Source organism: Equus quagga, chromosome 8 (assembly GCF_021613505.1).
Source record: "Equus quagga isolate Etosha38 chromosome 8, UCLA_HA_Equagga_1.0, whole genome shotgun sequence".
In the NCBI taxonomy this organism is placed as follows: Eukaryota; Metazoa; Chordata; class Mammalia; order Perissodactyla; family Equidae; genus Equus; species Equus quagga.
In genome coordinates, this window is record NC_060274.1 from 28,563,437 (window position 1) to 28,581,719 (window position 18,283).

The 18,283-nt window shown below is 40.2% G+C and overlaps 1 protein-coding gene across 2 annotated transcripts in view; it reads left to right on the forward strand.

Annotated features, from left to right (window-relative positions):
* The window catches only part of MAGI2 (membrane associated guanylate kinase, WW and PDZ domain containing 2), a 1,189,042-nt gene that overhangs the window by 1,081,054 nt on the left and 89,705 nt on the right, over positions 1–18,283 (forward strand). For both annotated transcript variants that reach the window (XM_046668813.1, XM_046668814.1), the window contains exon 13: positions 13,958–14,049. In XM_046668813.1, the coding sequence (XP_046524769.1) occupies positions 13,958–14,049 (92 nt within the window). The remainder of the gene's footprint in view (positions 1–13,957; positions 14,050–18,283) is intronic.

Sequence of the window (18,283 nt, forward strand, 5' to 3'; positions counted from 1 at the left end):
ACTTTATCATCTGAAGTAGCCAATTTTAAATCATGTGTGATCTCAGAGGATCTCAAATCTTCTTACTCTTTGATGAGTGCAGGGGCTAAGAATTACGCACCCAGCAGGTAAGGGAAAAAGTAGACATAATGCCTTTTCCCCGTCCTCTACAACTCTTTATAGAAGTAATTTTGGTTGATAAAATAGTCAGGACAGCAGGCCACTGAGAAATCATTCTCACCAAAATGAATCTCCCCTCCACCTCTTTTTTGTAAATAATCGGCTATGTCAGGGCTGCTGTATTCCATTCTTCCCCTCTGAATGAACAACTGAAATGTCTGTAAAGGATTGTATAGTTAGAGAGTCTTTGCTGTGGTAGACTATGAACAAAGTAGGTATTTTTAGCTGTGTAAGATAGGGTAAGGTATGAATTCAGGTATTAATGCTCCTTAAACTTAAAAAAAATGAAAAGATTGCAGCACAGTTCTTAATACCTTTTCTGCTTCAATAATCAAGTATTTATTGAATATTCACTTTACTTTCAATACTGTGGGGAGATCCAAAGATGGGTAGTATGTCCTGCTCTCACAAATTTAACTGGGAAAATAAGAAGAATACGTAAACATGTGGAGCTCAAGATGCAGGAGAAGTTCTCACGCACTGCAGGATTAAATTATCATCCTCGGGTCCTTGACTTGTTTAATTTTTTGGTGACATTGGGGGCTCATCAAGAAATGCTTCCTCCTGCTTTGCAGTTTCCTGACCAACGCAAGGCTTTATTACGCAGGATGAAGGCAATTTGGTGTTTATTCCGTCTGCTGTTTATGGTGTCTGGTAGAGTCGTGCCCTCCGTTTCTGAGCAGGAATTGTGCATGACCTTCTTTTCAACCCTCAAAGAATTCTGATTTCTCTCTCCAGCCCCTGCAGCGCTGTTTCTGTGCATTGCTTTTCCGCTGCTCACCTGGCACAAACCAAGCAAACCAGTCCACCGCACCTCCCCTCCATGGCTTTCTCAGTCTTCCTCTGGGAGCCCTTTGTCCCCTTTGCCTCCGCAGCCAAACGGACAACAAACATCCTGACTCCCTGCCTGGCCGCCTCGCCCGCATCAGTGCCCACATCCACCTCCTCCGGTGCCTCTCTCATCGCGTCCCCACTTCTTGTTCTCCTCAGCTCACTCTAATGTTTCTAGGGTCACGGTCATGTTTTCAGGGTCACCACTCCTAGGAAGCCAAAGAGGGCAAGCTCATTTCCTTTCCCATCCTTCTCTTTTCTACCATGTTATTTCATAACACTAAATGGAGTGTGAATGAAATGCAGAAATCCCGTCAAGGTAAGACCTCTACCCTCAAGGTGAGGGAGACCCAAAGAAAGCCAGGTGCCGCTCTGCCTGGTCTCTGGAGAGCTGGTCGGTGCCCTCTGCTTGTGGGCACGTGAGTGTCTAGAAAGAACAAAACAGCCCTCTAGACTTTTTCCTGTTTCCAAGTATGGAAACGTTTCATTCTCTCATAAATTTCGAGAACAATACCCAAAAAAGTTTTTAATAAATGAGGAGAAAGCTCAGTCTATTTCTCATCATCTTCAAATAGGTTATTTTTTTTTAATGGTCAGGAAATGTATGCATCCAAACGCAAGACCCATATTCAAGATTCTGATTGTGAACCACTCCTATTCTTATTCCTTTACATCACATGCGTAATGTTAAGGTTTGGCTCTCTTTATTCTTGAGTCCCGCAACTTTTTCCTGAGAGAAAAATCAGGAGGACCAGGGGAAGTATGAAAGGAAATCCTCCCCAAAGCTCTCTAAATGCAGCCCTTTGACATTTTCCATGGCCTACGGGCGTCTCACAGTGTCCTCCCTGACAACAGGTCTAAAGCTAATGGGAGGTTCTGCATCCACATTCAAAACTGGGCTGCAGGAACCCAATGAAAGGATGTCCCTCCACCCACAGGCTTCTGCTGTACAGAGCCTCAGAAGGTCTCTTACATCAAGGCTGTCAAGAAGTATTTGGATGCAAGTCACCAGTCTCCTGCAAATGACGGAAATTTATCAAATGATGTAAATGCTACTGTGCCTCATTTGGCTCATAATTAGATTATGCTGACATTTTAATGTGCATGCACAGGACATCTTAATAAAGATGTATTCCTCAAAAAACAAAATGCAGTGATTTTAAACAAACAGAGACAACCGTAGGATCCTAGAGCCGCATGAAACAGAACATGACAGGTACATGCTTACGAGAGGAAAACTAGAAACATATCCCATCCCCATGAGATCTTCTTGTGATGAGGTGGGACTGAAGAAAGAGAGAAGGAGCAGACAATTTGACCAATAGTTTCTCATTCCATGTGCAAAATTGATGTTTAATCAGGAGAATGTCATGTGTTAACTATCTTTTTTTTTCTGCTTTTTCTCCTCAAATCCCCCCAGTACATAGTTGCACATTTTAGCTGTGGGTCCTTCTAGTTGTAGCATGTGGGATGCCTCCCAAGCATGGCTTGATGAGTGGTACCATGTCCGCACCCGGGATCTGAACCGTCAAAACCCCAGGCGACCGAAGCAGAGCGCACAAACTTAACCACTCAGCCATGGGCCGGCCCTAAATATCTGTTAATTATCAAAAATCTCATTAGTCATTGTTGGAGAACTCTGTGCAAAACTAGATTTTTTTCTAACTTAATTCCACGTAAGCTTAGAGCTTATATACATAAAAGAACTATGCCCAAAAAAAATCCCAAAAAGAAGTTTTGACCAATGGGTTTCTGGATTTTCGTGTTAATTATTTAGGTATTGACCCTCTGTCATTACCAGCAATTCCCAGAAAAGAGCAAAAATCTCCCCACCTCCATCTCTACCCCCGACTTTTAGATAAACATCACTTTTCTCTTTGCCTAATGGCCTCAGTCAATAACTAACTTCTTGCTGTCTCCATTACTTGCATTCTTTAAAACTGAAAGCAAAGGAAAACACTCACATTTTCATAATAGGATAGGCCATGCTGTTTTTTGCTTCTCCCTTCTCTGTCCTTTTCCCACGAGTCTCATGAAAGAAGGATTTTGTTTTCTTTGCAATCACAAGAGGAAGGGCTTGAACTGTCTCGGTTTGTACCCTAACATTCTGAATGTTGGACTATGTACACCGTTTCTAACCTTGAAAAAAACTATTTCTAAAGGCCCTCACTGCTTTCCACCTCCCATCTCTTCCTCCACGTGATCGCATGGTTTCTTCAACCATGTATTTCTGATATGATAGCCTCCCCACCCCCATGAGACTGCCGAAGGTGACTACACGTGCCATTTGCCTGGGACAGTCCTGCTCTGTGCTGTCCTGGCATAATATTAATAGCTTCCCTTTTACTCGCCATATTGTCCTCATTTGAATAATAAATTATATGGTTTCCCTTTATGACATAAGCGATTAAAGAAGTAGACATCATTAGTGTCCAAGAAAAGCATATATCTAAATGCACAGGCCATGAATAAAAATTTTAATACCTACTCAGATAAATAATGTCTTTCAAGTTAATTTATTTGGCCGACTGAATTTTTGCCCATACATGTTTTTTCCCCTAATTTGAGGTAAAGACTTACATGGTAGCTTGTCTTGGTAGCCAAACTCCCAGTGAACTCTCTCCATACCCAGAAAATTGTACATATGTACAAATCTAGAGCATGACAAACTAAGTAGAAAACATAGGTAGCAAGACTTCACTTATGTGGGTACTATGCCATTGAGTCTCGTTCTTATCGCAGAGAATAAATCAGATTCAACGCTGCAATAATCACAGGACCAAAAGGGAGTTAATTTCTTCTGCCTTCCTGCCCCTAGAAAGAACTATACTAACATAACTGCAGAAAAATGGCTATCGTGCCTCTTTTTTTTTTAATGCCAAGCAAAACAACGTAAACTGCTCCCAAAGAAAAATGATTAAGGCTCATTTTGGAATCTCACAAAATAAAGTTTCGATCATGCGAATGAACTTAGTGACTTGGGAATGAGGGCCCTGGTCTGTTGCTTCCCTTTTCTTTAAGCCAGACTTATTCTAAAGGTTTGTTTTATCATCCTCAGCTCGTGGGACCATTTCTCGGGCTTACTCCCTACCGCAGCCTCAGAAATGGAGCAGACAAGCAGGCTGACAACAGAAATAGACAGAGGAGAAAAATCCTTGTTCCCCAAAACTCTTCCCTCATGATTCTGTCCCTTGATGTGAACCCAAGTTGAATTATGACTGAAGTTGTCCAAACTTTTTTCTCTTCACATTGAACCTTGGTTATTATACATAGACAATTTATGAGGTACAACATGTCCATACTCCTTTGCAGTAAGCCATCATTCAAATGTAGGATCATAAAAGTGTCAGGGATCCGTCTGGTGTGGTGTGCCTTATGGTATAACCTCTTTAGAACAGAAATTCCTCAAAAAGAGCTCACACGATCAATATTTCTTTCCAGAAATTAAGAAGCATTAACCCATAGTAAGCAAAGTGTCTCACCAAAGGTAGCCATCAAAAGTAACCACTGGCGAGTCAAGAGCATAATGGAGGAGCAAAGCGTTTTTAGTACTATACCTGAAATGAAATTATAATTTGTAGCCAATCAAAAGTAGACAGTTGTGTTTTTCACATCTATGGTCTTTATCCTGCTCTTTTCTTGTTCGTCGTTGGTCGTGGAATTCTTTCATTGTTCAGTATGGTAATGCGCATAGAATTCGTGGCTGATCACAAATGGGTCATTGTATTTCTAAACTATCGGTTTTTCTGCTGCTCTTGCCTTGTTATTAGTGAGCAAGGGTTGTAGTTTGGGCTGTCCCCCATCCTAACAGCAGAGCCTCTTAGAAAGATGGGGTAGTATAAAGATATTACCCACCCTCTGCGCACAGCACTTGAGACTATAAGGATGATGGGAGCCACATCGCACAAGGTTGATATACAAGACCCATGGTGCTCAGAACACAGCCCCAATCCTGTGCCCTCTAGGGCTTCTGCTTGAGCCTTCCTATCTCCAGTCTCCTTGGCCCATGTGATTAAACTCCTCACACAGTCAAGCTGGAAGTATCAATAGGTTTAAAAAGGTTTGAGAAATTCACGGATGCCATGGCTGCAGGCAGCTATTAAGTGAGTCTGAAAGGCCACCTTGCCTTCCTGGAGAGCATCCACACAGCGGCCCGCTGCTCCATCAAGCCCTGGCCTCACTTGCTTGGACATTGCTGGTGTCCAGTGACCTTAAAGTACCACCCACAAATGCTCTCCGGAGCACTATCTTATTTTAGTGAAAAATTAAAATAAGATGATATGTAAATGTTAAGATACTTTTACCAGGGACTTTAGCATTAGAATCATAAAAGACTAGAAAAAGATTTAATAACACTATCATCTTAAATGTCTTCGACTGTACTATGAAGGTTAATTTTCTGTAACTTTTTCCCATGGGAAAACCGTTATTGCTTTCCTTAGATTAATTTATGCTATGATTTGATCTCTTAAAAAAATTCGCCTTTCAGCTGCAGATTCTAATATATTTGTGCATCACTTTGCAGTTATAATATATTGATAAAGAAAATCAGTCAATCCAGTTGTGTTTGCCATTTTTAATACGTAGGTTTTAATTTGGAAATCTAATTTGAAAAATAGTATTTTCAGGGAGCTTTGTAAATAACTATGGTCATATTTAGATTTCTAACAAGATCCTTTTAAATAAAGGAAGTTACCATGATATGAGCTAAGTAATAAAGATAGTGAAATAAGAGTTAAGTTGGGGACACATTTTTCCCATATATTTTAGAAATTAGATCAAATCTGATAGCTTATAAATTTATTTAATTCAGTAGCTTAAAACTTAATGCTCCTGGAATCAGGCAGGGGAGAAAATGTGAGAAGTAAACTCTAAAATCAGCCTTCGATTGAAAAGTTATTTAATGTGTCAAAGCATTTGGTTGGTGGCACAAGTTGACAGTGTAACCCAAAGTACTTTTATGAATAAACAGGAGACCATCAGGGCTGCAGTGAACTGAATGTAATTGCTGGATGGCAAATAGGTCCCAGTGAGATTATGCTAATATAAAATGTCAGTTTTACAACTAATCGAAGTGTTTTGAAGGTAGCAGCCCTCTGTCCCTGATACAGCTCAATCTTTTTGATGAAAGGATGTTTCGCAATTCCTTATCCTCAGCAGTCACACTAAACATGGAGGTTTTTTAAAAAATAACAGTTCTGCTAGAAAGCTGATTTGCCTTTACTGTGAAAACACAGACTGCCTGGCATCCTGAGCATCCTGCACGTGATGAGTGAGGTGAGCTGGCAGGGTACAGCAGTCAATCCCAAGAGCCTGGCGATGCTACACCCCACCATTGCCCTCAGGAGGCTTCTGGTTCATTTTCATTGTTGAAAAGTGTGGAACTCCCATTTGAAACAAACAAAGCTCAGTAAGAAAGCAATCAGAATTTGGTCTTGTTTTTTTAAATTTAATGATAAAATAGTCATTTTTTTTCATAGTGCTTCATAGAGTATATATTATAGTATAAATGTAGTATTTTATACACTTGTCCATGAATTTTTATGTTATGCATGGCATAGATTACAACATAATTCTCATGAAGGATCTGTATTTTGAAAATAAAACAGTTTAATTCAACTACTTGTATGTAACTTCAACTATCCAAATAATTCTAAGTATCAAAATATTTGGACTGTTATACATAAATCAACACAACCGTTGATTGAACTTTCCGCTTTTTGTTTTAATCCTTGATAATACAATATCATAACATAATCTAAAAAGACCTTCATTTACTGTGTGTACATTTCGGGTTCTGGATTAATTTAACTTTCAAATAAGCATTCTTATAATGAAAATCAAGGCTTAATATTTTGGAAATCGTGATCTTTTTTCCATTCTGATCTAAAAGGATTCAGATTTTTCTATTTCACATGCATGTGAAAAATACACGTACAGACATGTTCACATACATCAAACAGGGTAAACCTGTCCCCTGACTTCCATGGATTTTTAGAGGAAAAGCAAAATCATTAAACACGAGCACAAGATTGGGGGTGAGTTATAGTAGCAGCAAAAAGAAAGTGAAGATGAATTTTAAAGTGCCATAAATGAATTTCAATTTTAATTCCCCATTTTCCCATCCAGAACAAGTGCCACCAAGGACCAGTTTTCGAATGGATTCCTCTGGCAAGTATTCTTCAGTACTCACAGTCCTGTGAATGAAACGTCTTTCATTTTGTGTAACAAATCATTCTTCTGAGTAGTATCAGTTTATTAGCATATAATCACTGTGCTAATTTTATTCACCCACAGAAGCACGCATTTAAGGTAGAGAGCAAGTCTTACCAAGGTGGGCCTAAAGGGCTGCCAAGGAAGGAGACAAGGAAAACGGTCATATTCATTCATTTCTTTCATAAAATGCTTTAGCAAAAGCCTAAGTTAAAAACCAGGTGCCAAAGAAAGCCACCAGACTGAGTAGACCCATGCTGTCCAGTACAGTAGCTTCTGGCCACTTGAGGTTATTTTGCACTTGAAACGTGGCTGCTCTGAATTTGGATGTCCTGTAAGATGTGTGCAAAATCCACACCAGATTTCAAAGACTTAGTACAAAAGAAACATATAACGTCTCATTAATTATTTCTTATATTGATTAATGCTTAAATAATATTTTGGCTACATTAGGTTAAAAAATATATTATTAATATTATACCTGTTTCTTTTTGCTTTTAAAAATGTGGCTACTAAAAATTTTAAATTCCTTATGTAGCTTACGTTTTATTTATATTGGACGGGCTGAACCAGATAAATAGAAGTTAGAAGATAGAGTATCTCAAGAGATTTGTAATCTAGACATTTCCAAAGAACTTATTAAAAATTTTGCTGATATGGAACGAAATTATTTTCACATCAAATACTTGTATCAATTTAATTTTTTTAAACCATACTATTTACAAAATGCTACATTTCAATAGTATTTTAAGTTAGAGTAGGATATCATGGTTTCAAGTTTAAGAGCTTTTAGTAATAATTATTTAATTAAAGGGAAAAGTTGTTTTGACCTAACCATTCTGGAAATACTTACCAATTTTGGTTTAGGCTAAAATATTGAAGGTTAATATTAGAAATGAAGGAGGAAAAGGAAGATTCAGATTTTTTTTACTCTTAGGAAGTGCTCTGAACAGCTGATTAGACCACTGGATTGAAAGCCAGAATGCTGAAACAATTGCAGAAAAGAGTGTTTCTTAATAATAGTACTGTTTCAGGTCTTTGGGCTCACAGCACACATCTCTAGAGTGTTTCCATGATGACAGCTCATTATCCATCTCAGCATGTTCTAACACCCCTTGGAGAATCTATGTGCTTGAGATCATTTCATTCTGTAAGTTTCCATGTCATTTTTTTGGATATGTAGAAAATATGGAAGATATTGCTTGGCATTTTGTTCTCGAATAATGTCTGAAGTATTTGTTTAGCTTAGTCTGAAAAATCTGAAAGCATAGTTATTCTTATACATTGACTGTAAAATCCTTGTAATTTTTAAGAATTTCTTATGCCCAGGGGGAAAATGAGACCTAGTAATTACAGCTACAAAATGAAAGCAGAATTTAATTAAAGATTCTAAATCTCAGCTTACTAACCACAGCAAGCACATTTTGTAGAAATTTCAGCTTTTGAATGGACTTTATTTAAAAACAAAAGAAGAACCACCTAATAGTTTAGATTACCTTGATATATATGCAAAATGATGTTTTTATATTTCAAAAAATATATGTTACTTAAAAAGGAAACATTATGTAGTTTGAGTATATTATGCTACTATGCAATCCAGATTTTCAGAACAGGAACCAATCCAAATATTTTGTTAAATGTCCGTACAAGTTATCAAAATATTCTGGAAAATCATGACTGCCCTCAAAATAAGTAGATCTCCCATACTACTTCTCACATTTATAAAATATCCTTTATCAAATTATGTGTCATGATTTTTGACTCATATATATTTATCATAATTATAAGGTTATTTTATTAACTTTAGCTGCATAAGATGCTTAGGTACAAAGGCAAAATTGATAGTAGGAAGTTCTAAATAATGTAATTGAGAAGCTAAGTGATATCTGCATAGTAGAATAATACTGTGGTTTCTCAGGTCTACTAAATTGATGAGCATCTTAAAACAATTAAATTCAAGAAACATTTATTTAGAAACTCCTACAGCCTGTGCATAATGGAATACTATAGATAGACAAAGATAATTTTGCCATCATCAAGGCAGAATGTTAGTGAGAAACAATGAATCCATAGTCAGGACCTCTGAATGGACAACTCCTCCCAAAGATGAGAGAGCCAGGGCGTGGAGTGTCACAGAAACCAAGAGTAGAAATGACTTCCGGAAGGAGACTTTTCCGTGTTTAGAAACGAAGGAAATCAGGGGTCATAAAGGGTACATCAGCAGTATCAAATGAGGCATAGAAATCAAGCAAAATAAGGAATAAGAAAATGGCCATTTGATTTGGTCATTAGGATGCCATCAATGACCTTAAAGAGAGCAGTTCAGTAAGGCCAAGAGAGGAGAAACTAGACAGACAGGAGTAAGTCAGAGGTGAGAGAGTGAAGATGAGGGGGCTAAAGCTCCACTGGAGACTGCTGTTCTAAGAAAGAAAGAAACAGGAAGAGCAAGGGAGTATTTAGAATGGGCAAGCCTGAGTTTATTTGAAGGCTGAGGGTGAGAACCAAATAGAGTGTGGGAGATGGCTTCAACCACAGCTGAAATGCGGCTGGCCACATTCACATTACCAAAGGTATAAAGGAAAAGAGTAAAGAGAAGGGAGTCTTTTAAGGCAAAAATATCTTAGCTACTTACCTGGTGATGTTAGACTCAAGCGACAGAAACTATTTCATTCCTGTTTAACTCATTCTGTGTCTGGAGTGCATTGGAAATCCAGAAGCCAAGGACATATTTCATAACCACCTTGACCCCTGATTCCTTCCTCGTACTGTCTTTCCTAGATCTTTTTACAAGGAAAAGCCAAAACATTAATGCCCTTTCCAGCAGGAGAATTTGAATGAATTCGTTCTCTGTGCCAAACTGTGATAATAAGCCCATGGTACTTACGTTTTAATTAAAACATGAAAGGGGATTCAAGTACCAAAATTTAATTGACGTGTTTACAGCAGCATCCCATGTGCCAAATTAATCCATAAAAATGCCGTTCTTTGCATTTTTGAAGCTTGAATCCATTCATAAAATTAATCGGTTGTGTTCAGTCACCCTTCTTTTTGCCTAAAACTGTGCACAAAGCCATGTCTTTCAAAAGCTAGACCAATGGTACTTGAAGCAGGGGAAGCCTTCCTGGTACCTTAGTGCAAAATAAGAATCAGCTTTTGAAATTCCTCTTTTCTCTATTATGACGGAGGCCGTCCTGATACCTGGATGTGGCCATCATTTGCTACTTGTAAACACGTTAGCTTTTTCAATATTAGTGGGAGGTCAGGATAAATAGGGACTGTAAATTCTGTTCTAGTAGCTTGCCACAGGGGTAGTGTAAAGTCGCATCTGGAATGAGTATCTCAAGAGAGTTTATTTCGTAATGCCTGAGGGATCCTAAGACTCACCTTCCAAGGAAGAATCAACGCTGGCCATGACTGGCCATTGAACACCAATGTCCAAAGAGTGTTCTGGCTCTCCTTAGTCCATTTCTTCACAACCACTGCCTCGTCTTGAGTTGCACCAAGCAATGTCTGAGACTTCTGCCAAAAGCCTGAGGAAAAATAAGGTGAAAAAGAGCACAGAAAGAGAAAAAACAGGAAAGCAAAAGAGAAAAAAGGATGTTGGTGGGAACATGGTTGAGTGACATCCAAAGTCACTCAGGTCCCACTAGGTGTCCACCTGTCCCCTTCATCTAAAAACCTTCCAGGCACTTGGTTTGCAAACCAACAGGAGAGAGGGATGGTGCTTGTTAAATTCTGTCATATGGCGTGAAGAGTTAGCCCTTGAATTTCTTTGCTTTAAGTTCTTGCATTAACAGGGGAAGTGATAAAGCATGATACGGTAATTTTAAACATGTCATCAGGCCAGAAGAGCAACTAAAGGAAAGTATCAGTAACATCACAATCTTTCAAGAAAGCTAACAAAGCAGGAAGGAGAAAGAGGAATGTCTCCTAGCTTTCTGCATATAATTTTAGTTATTTTCTAAAGCCAGACCCAAATAGGGGGAAAGAAACCAAAGAAAAATTATCTTTCTAAAAGCTCTTATTTTCCCATTAAAAAAAAAGTACTATTGCCTTAAGGCACAATCTGTCATTTAAACTTTTTTTCCAGTTGACTATTTCTCTAAAGTTTCCATGCCCTGCAGCCTCTGAGTCTGTGTTCAAAATTAACAAAGAAATAAAAAATAAATCACGTCTGCTGGCACACTTCTCTAATGAGTCTCTCTCGGCCTCTCTCTACTTGCTCAAGTGCCATGAAGCTGGCCTTCTCTGTCTGAAGGAATGGAGGCTGAAGATGACGTGGCTGGCACCTATCAGCCTATATTTGAAGCCAGAGTGGTCAGAGCACTAGTCAGGAGATGGGAATGTCACCAAATGCGTGTGAAGAATAGGAGAGGAGGACACATGCCCCTATAGCTGTTCTTCAGAGTTAAATAAAATTAACTAGCTAAAATCTATATTTTTCTACTTAAAAAAAAAGGAGTCCTGAGTCATTCTTTAAGCAAAAGCTTTCCAGTTTCCCAAATAAAATGGATCACAGAGTAGACTCCTTTTAGCGTTCCCCAGGCAACACTGGCACTGAAGCCATTGGAGGAACAGTTTCCCAGTTACCATACCCAGCAGCAAAACAAAGTGAGAATGTTTACAAGAGTAGATGGAAAGTTCTGGTTAAGCATACGCTAAATCTATCATTTGGGGTCAAAAATATATCATGCTCTCTTTGTATCTTTTTATGTGTATATGGTCTGGAGTCCTCTAAGCTTCAAGTAACCTAGAGAAGAGATTGCTGTGAGCAGTCATATCATAACCAACTTGTAGAGGTTTGAATGGTGGTTGGCATTATCTGTCATCTCCCCATGCCTTTCTGCCTCCCTCGGGAGAAGTACAGGTGTCTGCTATGATTTTGTAGGCCTGCTCCGCTTGCCTCTAGAGTGAGTCCCAAAGGCTTAGTACACGCCCCAATGTGTGATTTCATATATGATGCTGTAGACCCCAGAATCAACTGAGTTCACAAGTCAGTTGTGACTCCTAGAGTGTAGGACAAAGTGTTCCTTTTCCTTTTACCACCCAACTCTATTTAATAGGAATTGAATTCTTCTAAGTTCTCGCATCTTTAAAATATGAATGATTACACAATTGATAAAGGATGACTAATGCATGGAGATCCAATTGGTTAGTCTTCTTTGAGTCTTATGTTAGTCACTGAATGGAAAAGATTTCGGTTATATGTGGATCTGGTCACAAAAGGACGTGAATGTTCACGGAGTCATGCACAATATATACATGTATGTATACATGCTTATGTGCCCGATTCAGCTTCTTTTTGAGAGCACTAGACACGCAATCAGCTTATGCCTACATTTCAGAAGTGAACGGCTTGCCTTTCATGTATCACTGGGAATGCACAGCCCAGGTTGGAGGGCACCAAGGCAAGACCAGTATCATTGTGCTTTGTTTACTGTGTCACTTCAGCAGCCCCACTTGCTACAGCATCAGGAAAAGGTTCTCCTGGCCGTCATTCATTGAGTCTATCTCTCAATTATGACTGCTACTCTGTGTCCAAGTAGCTCATACATAGCTTCCTGTCCCATGAGGATTGTCCTCTGAAATCTCATCCCGATTCCCAAAATCATCCAGTTTAAGCAAGGAGAATTCAACTTAATACTTGCTTCTACCAATTCTTATACCTTTAAACCATTAAGGCCCGGAGACCACTAAATACTTCTTAAGCAAATGATGGCATTAATAAGTACTCCCCAAATTGCTGATCGTCCATGGACGTCCTAACAGTGGCCATGAAAGTAGGCACAACTCAGTCACGATTGAGGCGTTTACCACTGAGGAAGGTTCCAAGGCCCAGGGTAGGAGTAAGTGTAAATCATATTCTCCTTAAAAAGTCCAAAGATTTCTTAGAGTTTTAGTTTATTTGTTCTAGGGTTTAAAAAGATGACATTCAAGAGAGTTTCCCAGCTTATTTTTAAGTGCATTTCTGTTCTTTGAGCTGACTGCAGGAAAGTATCCCTCTTCTAGTTTCTTTGGAATATGCTAGTGAGGTCAATTATAGTCTACTAGTGGCTTCCACTTTTTAAAATATTTGGGGGTAAGAGTTCACTTGGACCCAGGCAAAATTCTACCCCTAAATTATGAAAAACCTACAAGAATTTGTCAGAAAATAAAAACTTCACTTAAAACCCAATAGAGAAAAGTTTAAATTTTGCATTTTCTAATTTTTACAATTTTAAAAGAGGCAACTTCTGTTACCCATACATTTATATCTGCCCCCCACCACACACACACTAAATTGGATGCGTCCAGGAATAAACAGATATTATTAAGTTACTAGGCGGTACTTTACCAAGTGGTTCCAGGACGTTACGATCTGTTCTCTCATACTTCTGAAACAATCGTTCTAGTCAGACAAAACATCCTCAAAGTGACAGCCAGTCTTCTTGAGGGCAATCTGAATGCTCTAAGAAAAATAAAGAATTATAGAGGCATCAATTTTTTTTTCACTCAGAAAATTCGTATAGTCCTTCTGCCGATGGTGATACCCTAGCCGTGCCCTTGGTTGGTCACTCTTAATCCTGAGACCACCTCGTTGTGGAATACCTACTTTTTTGTTACCATGTGTTTTTATCCTCTGTGCTCTCCACCGACTCTAACAGCACTCTCATTAATCACATCCACAAAATTAATTTATCATCGGTGTGTTCAGTTCCTAAGGGGGTGGGCAGGAGGCAGGACTCATTACTCAATGGGATCTCCCTTATGCCAGGTCCAGATTATAAGGAGCTGGATGTTCACCTTCGCAGGATGGAGTCTGGATTTGGCTTCAGAATCCTCGGGGGCGACGAGCCTGGGCAGCCTGTAAGTGGAATCCTCTTTATTGCCACACTTTGTGCTCTGTTGTGTGTGTACGCATCGGGGGAAATATCATTCAGGGTGACATCCAAAGGGAAATCTTTCAGGACTCACATTAAAAAGTTTGAGGTTTGTTTTCTTCTTGCAATTTAAGTTCTCAAAACGTGCCAGTGTTTCCATGCCAATATATCGTCATAAATCAACGCACATTACATTGAGGGGGGGGGGATTACTCTTTCTTAGAATGAGTTGGATTCTTCTTGAATATTTCAATTAACTGCATTGGACCCTGATCTCTCTGGGCAGCAGCACACAGGTAAACACACAGCATGACAGAAGATACATGTGAAGAGGTGACTTGGAGCAGCAGAATTATCTATATTTTCGATCAAAACTACAGGGGAGAGAAAACACAGGGATAAACAGAAGTGAAATGAAGCTCAGTGCTGCAGAATCGCACCCAGATTTGAATTAAGGGGTTACCATGAGAAGTCCACAATGTCGACTTCAGTTGGCACAATATTGAGAATTCGGGAAGGGCTCTGGAGATATCTTTATTATTGTACATCAAAGTGAAAGCATAAAATAACTGTATTCAGCAAAATACAGAAAACACAGCAAAGCGAGGTTTATGAGCGTATATTAAAATATTGGCCATAAAACACTCATTGTAAAAGATATCTTAAATGGTACTAAGTGGGACTAAGTCAGGTCCATGAAAGGGTTGAGTAAGTGACACCCCATCCCAGCTCAGGAGCCTGTACCCTATTCTAGCTCAAGCAAGAGACTTAAGCTCGAAGCCTCAGTTCCCTCCTCTACAAGATGAGGATAACAGTAGTACTGTCTCACAGAGTTGCTTTAAGAATTAAAGAAGATAACGTATGTAAAGTTCTCGATATTGTGCCTGGATCTCATTAGGTGTTGAATAAGTGTTTACCGTCATCATCTCTCTTGTTGGTAGATTGTTCCAGAAAATAAAACTAGAACCACTGATGGGCAGAAATCTTCAGGAGAAAAAAGTTAATCTAACAAACGAAAGGAATCTATAAGAATTGAAACTGTCTCAAAGTGAAGGAGATTGTCTTAGTAGACAGTGAGCTCCTTCCCAGGAGAGGTCAATGAGAAGCATCCTCTACCCTACAAGATAAGTTGGACTGGATGAATAAAGGGGTCTCTTACTACAGAAAACTCCAAGAGGCTGAGCTTGGACTCCAAGGATGAGGGCACTCCGGGAAAAAAACAACTTATTTCCTAATTCCTGGGGACAAAATTAAGCAAAGTTCAATCAGAATGTCACTACGTCCCCAGCAGCCAGAGAAGATGTGAAAGCGATTTGCCAAGGAGAACTGTCTGGATTTTCCCACTAGTGCTGTGGGAGGAAAGAGTGCTGAGGTGAAATACAGGGCTCCAGTAACTTCAGACTTAAATTAAAGCTCTGATGTCAGAGGGGGAAGAAAAACCTCAGTGGCATTTTTGCTCCCCGTCATAGAGTTGTTCCCCTCTCTCTGTCCCCTGATTCTGAGTTTTCCAGGGATCCTCAGTCACCTAGTCAGCTCTCTAGCCTCACTCATCTCTATAACTCATCTTGCTTTGTGTAGAGAGAATCAAAAATAGTATCAGGCCCCTTCACACATGTAAATATTTAACCTCCTGGCCTCTTCAGGGTGTTTATCTGACTTAGCCTCCTTCAGGATTGCTCTCTAAAATGTTCATACGTTTGTCTAGTTATCTTGATTGGTGGAATTTTAAACTCTTTCTAAGCTGGGACCTCGTCTTTCCCTTTTTATTCTCCTTTAGTGCCCCGTAAATGAAAAGTGTGCCGTTACCCAGAGTTAGACAAACTCCAGGTGAAGGTCTGAGTCCTCCAAACTGCCAAGTCTGAGGGAAGAATCTCTGTAAGACTGCCCTCGCTTCAGACACCAGATGCAAATCTGGGGGTCCCCACAGACTCCCTCGGGTTCGATAATTCACTAGAACAACTCATAGAACTCAGGAAGTGCTCTGCTCATGATTACAGTTTTATTATAGTGAAAGTGAAAGGGTACAAATTAGAACCAGCCGAAAGAAGAGGCACATGGGACAAAGGCTAGAAGGGTTCTAAATGTAAAGCTTCCATTGTCCTCAGAGATGTATTACCCATGATGCACAGAGCTTTGGCAACCAGGGATGCTCATCCAAGTTGTGGTGTCCACAGTTTTTATTGGGGTTTCATCATGCGGGCATGATTGATGGAATCATTGCCCAAGTGGTTGAACTCAATCTCCAGCCCCCTTTCCTTCCCAGAGGTCAGGCTAATACCACGTGGCTCAAAGGCCCAACCCTCTAATTACTTGCTGCGTCATTCTGGCATGGTCAGCCCCCACCCTAAGACTGTTGGTGTGGCTGGCTCCACCCTGCGTCATCTCCTTAGCATGAACTATCAAGTGCCCACCATGAGTCTCTTCACTGGCATAAATGCTCAGGTATGGTCCAAGGGGCTCACCATGGACAACAAAGACAATCCTGTTCCAAGGGTCTGGAGGTCACCTTTCAGGAAAGGCCAGACTCTCTTTGGGCTGAGGCCAGACTCTTTATTACACAGCCATATGCTTCAAAGACACCAAATGAAGGAGACAAAACAAAACCATGTCTAAAATAAAATAGCACTTTAAGATGATCTTTATAGCATTTTGTGGGATACTGGGCACTGAGACTTTTGTAGGGCATTTAAGGGTAAATTCATATAGAACCCACTGCACGCACACTAACATAATGCCCCAAACTTAGCAACTTAAGTGATCTCCTGCAGAAAGATGAGGTCCCTGTTTGTCCCAGAATGCACTGACTGACATGCTTCTTTTCCCTGACCAGTCTGTGAGCTCCTTGAAGGCAAGGACCGTGTTCTGATGGTGTGTATATCTTCCAAGCCTAGCATAGAGCCTGGCACAATAAATATTTGCTAAACGGATAAAATCCTCTTTATCAAAACAAAACTGTCACCTGAGCTTCTGAGAACAAGTAATGACTTGGGGTTTACATATGTTGAGGCCTCTACATCCTACAGGCTCTGCAGAGGTGAAATGGCCCCATCCTAGAAGCAGCGATGGGGTCCCGGCAGCCCTACGACATGTTTTGTTAGCTCCTCCAATATGTTTAAATTCCTGCACACCAACTAATTTCACATTTTTAAAAGTTAAGATTTCTATCTTCTCTTGAAAAATACAAGCAGCAACATCGAGCCTGCCTTTCTCCACGATGACCGCTGGCTGGAGCTAAGCAGTGGTCCCTTTTGGGCTGAGCATGGCCACAGCCCCGCAAGCTCCCTAACGCCTGTGTTACTTATTTTGTCTACCATCTCTGAGGCTCCCATCCCAGGGGATTAGATTGAAAGAAATGGGAATGATAAATATTTTATGCAAAAGGAACCTCCAACCAGGGCCAGATCATGGTTTGTATAGGCCCTAAGCCCTGAAAATATTATCAGGTCCCTTCGCTATACAAACACGAACAAAAGATTAAACTATAAAATAAATGTGAGTGAAAACAGCAAAGTTTCAATTCTTCCTGTGATGTTTACTTCAACGCCATCTCTGAAATATAAAGTTCTTACTTTGTTGGACTCTCCCTAGGCTCATGCTTTGTCTGCTTTGGGGATTAACCAGCCCCCTACTTGGGAAATATCATCTTCCCCGGTTTCCCCTTCCCCAGAGGTAGAAGGGGTTGCATGACAGAGTCACAGGGACAGCACAGTCTCAGATGGCACAAGAAGGGAGAGGTCGGGATGAACCCTGCCTGGCACAGAAGCGATAGAATGTGACCCACATGGAACACGTGTTGCTCAAGAGGAAGCTCGAGTGTGTGAATGCCGCCACGGTCACCACGCAGCCTCAGGACAGCTTTCTGCCTGGATGGGACCCAGATTCCTGGCTTCCCAGCCTTTCTGAATGTTGGCTTTGCATTCCTGACTCCTTTCTCCCCTCCAGTGGGCAGGCATCAAGGATTTATGATAAGTCTCCTCAGATTATGTGGATTGCTGGGGTTATCTCATTGTGTTTATTTAAATTTATTCTGGTTCATGCCTTCGTTTGAATGATTTAAGACACACTCATGCTGCAAGTTACTGTTTTGACATTCAAGCCATAAAGCAGATGCCTAAATCTCCCGGAAGCAAGCAAAGCCAGAAAATAGTGAGTCTTGAAGACCAGAATGTTCTACCTCAGGAAGTCTATGTCAGGAAGAGAGACTCTGCTTTAAAGATCTC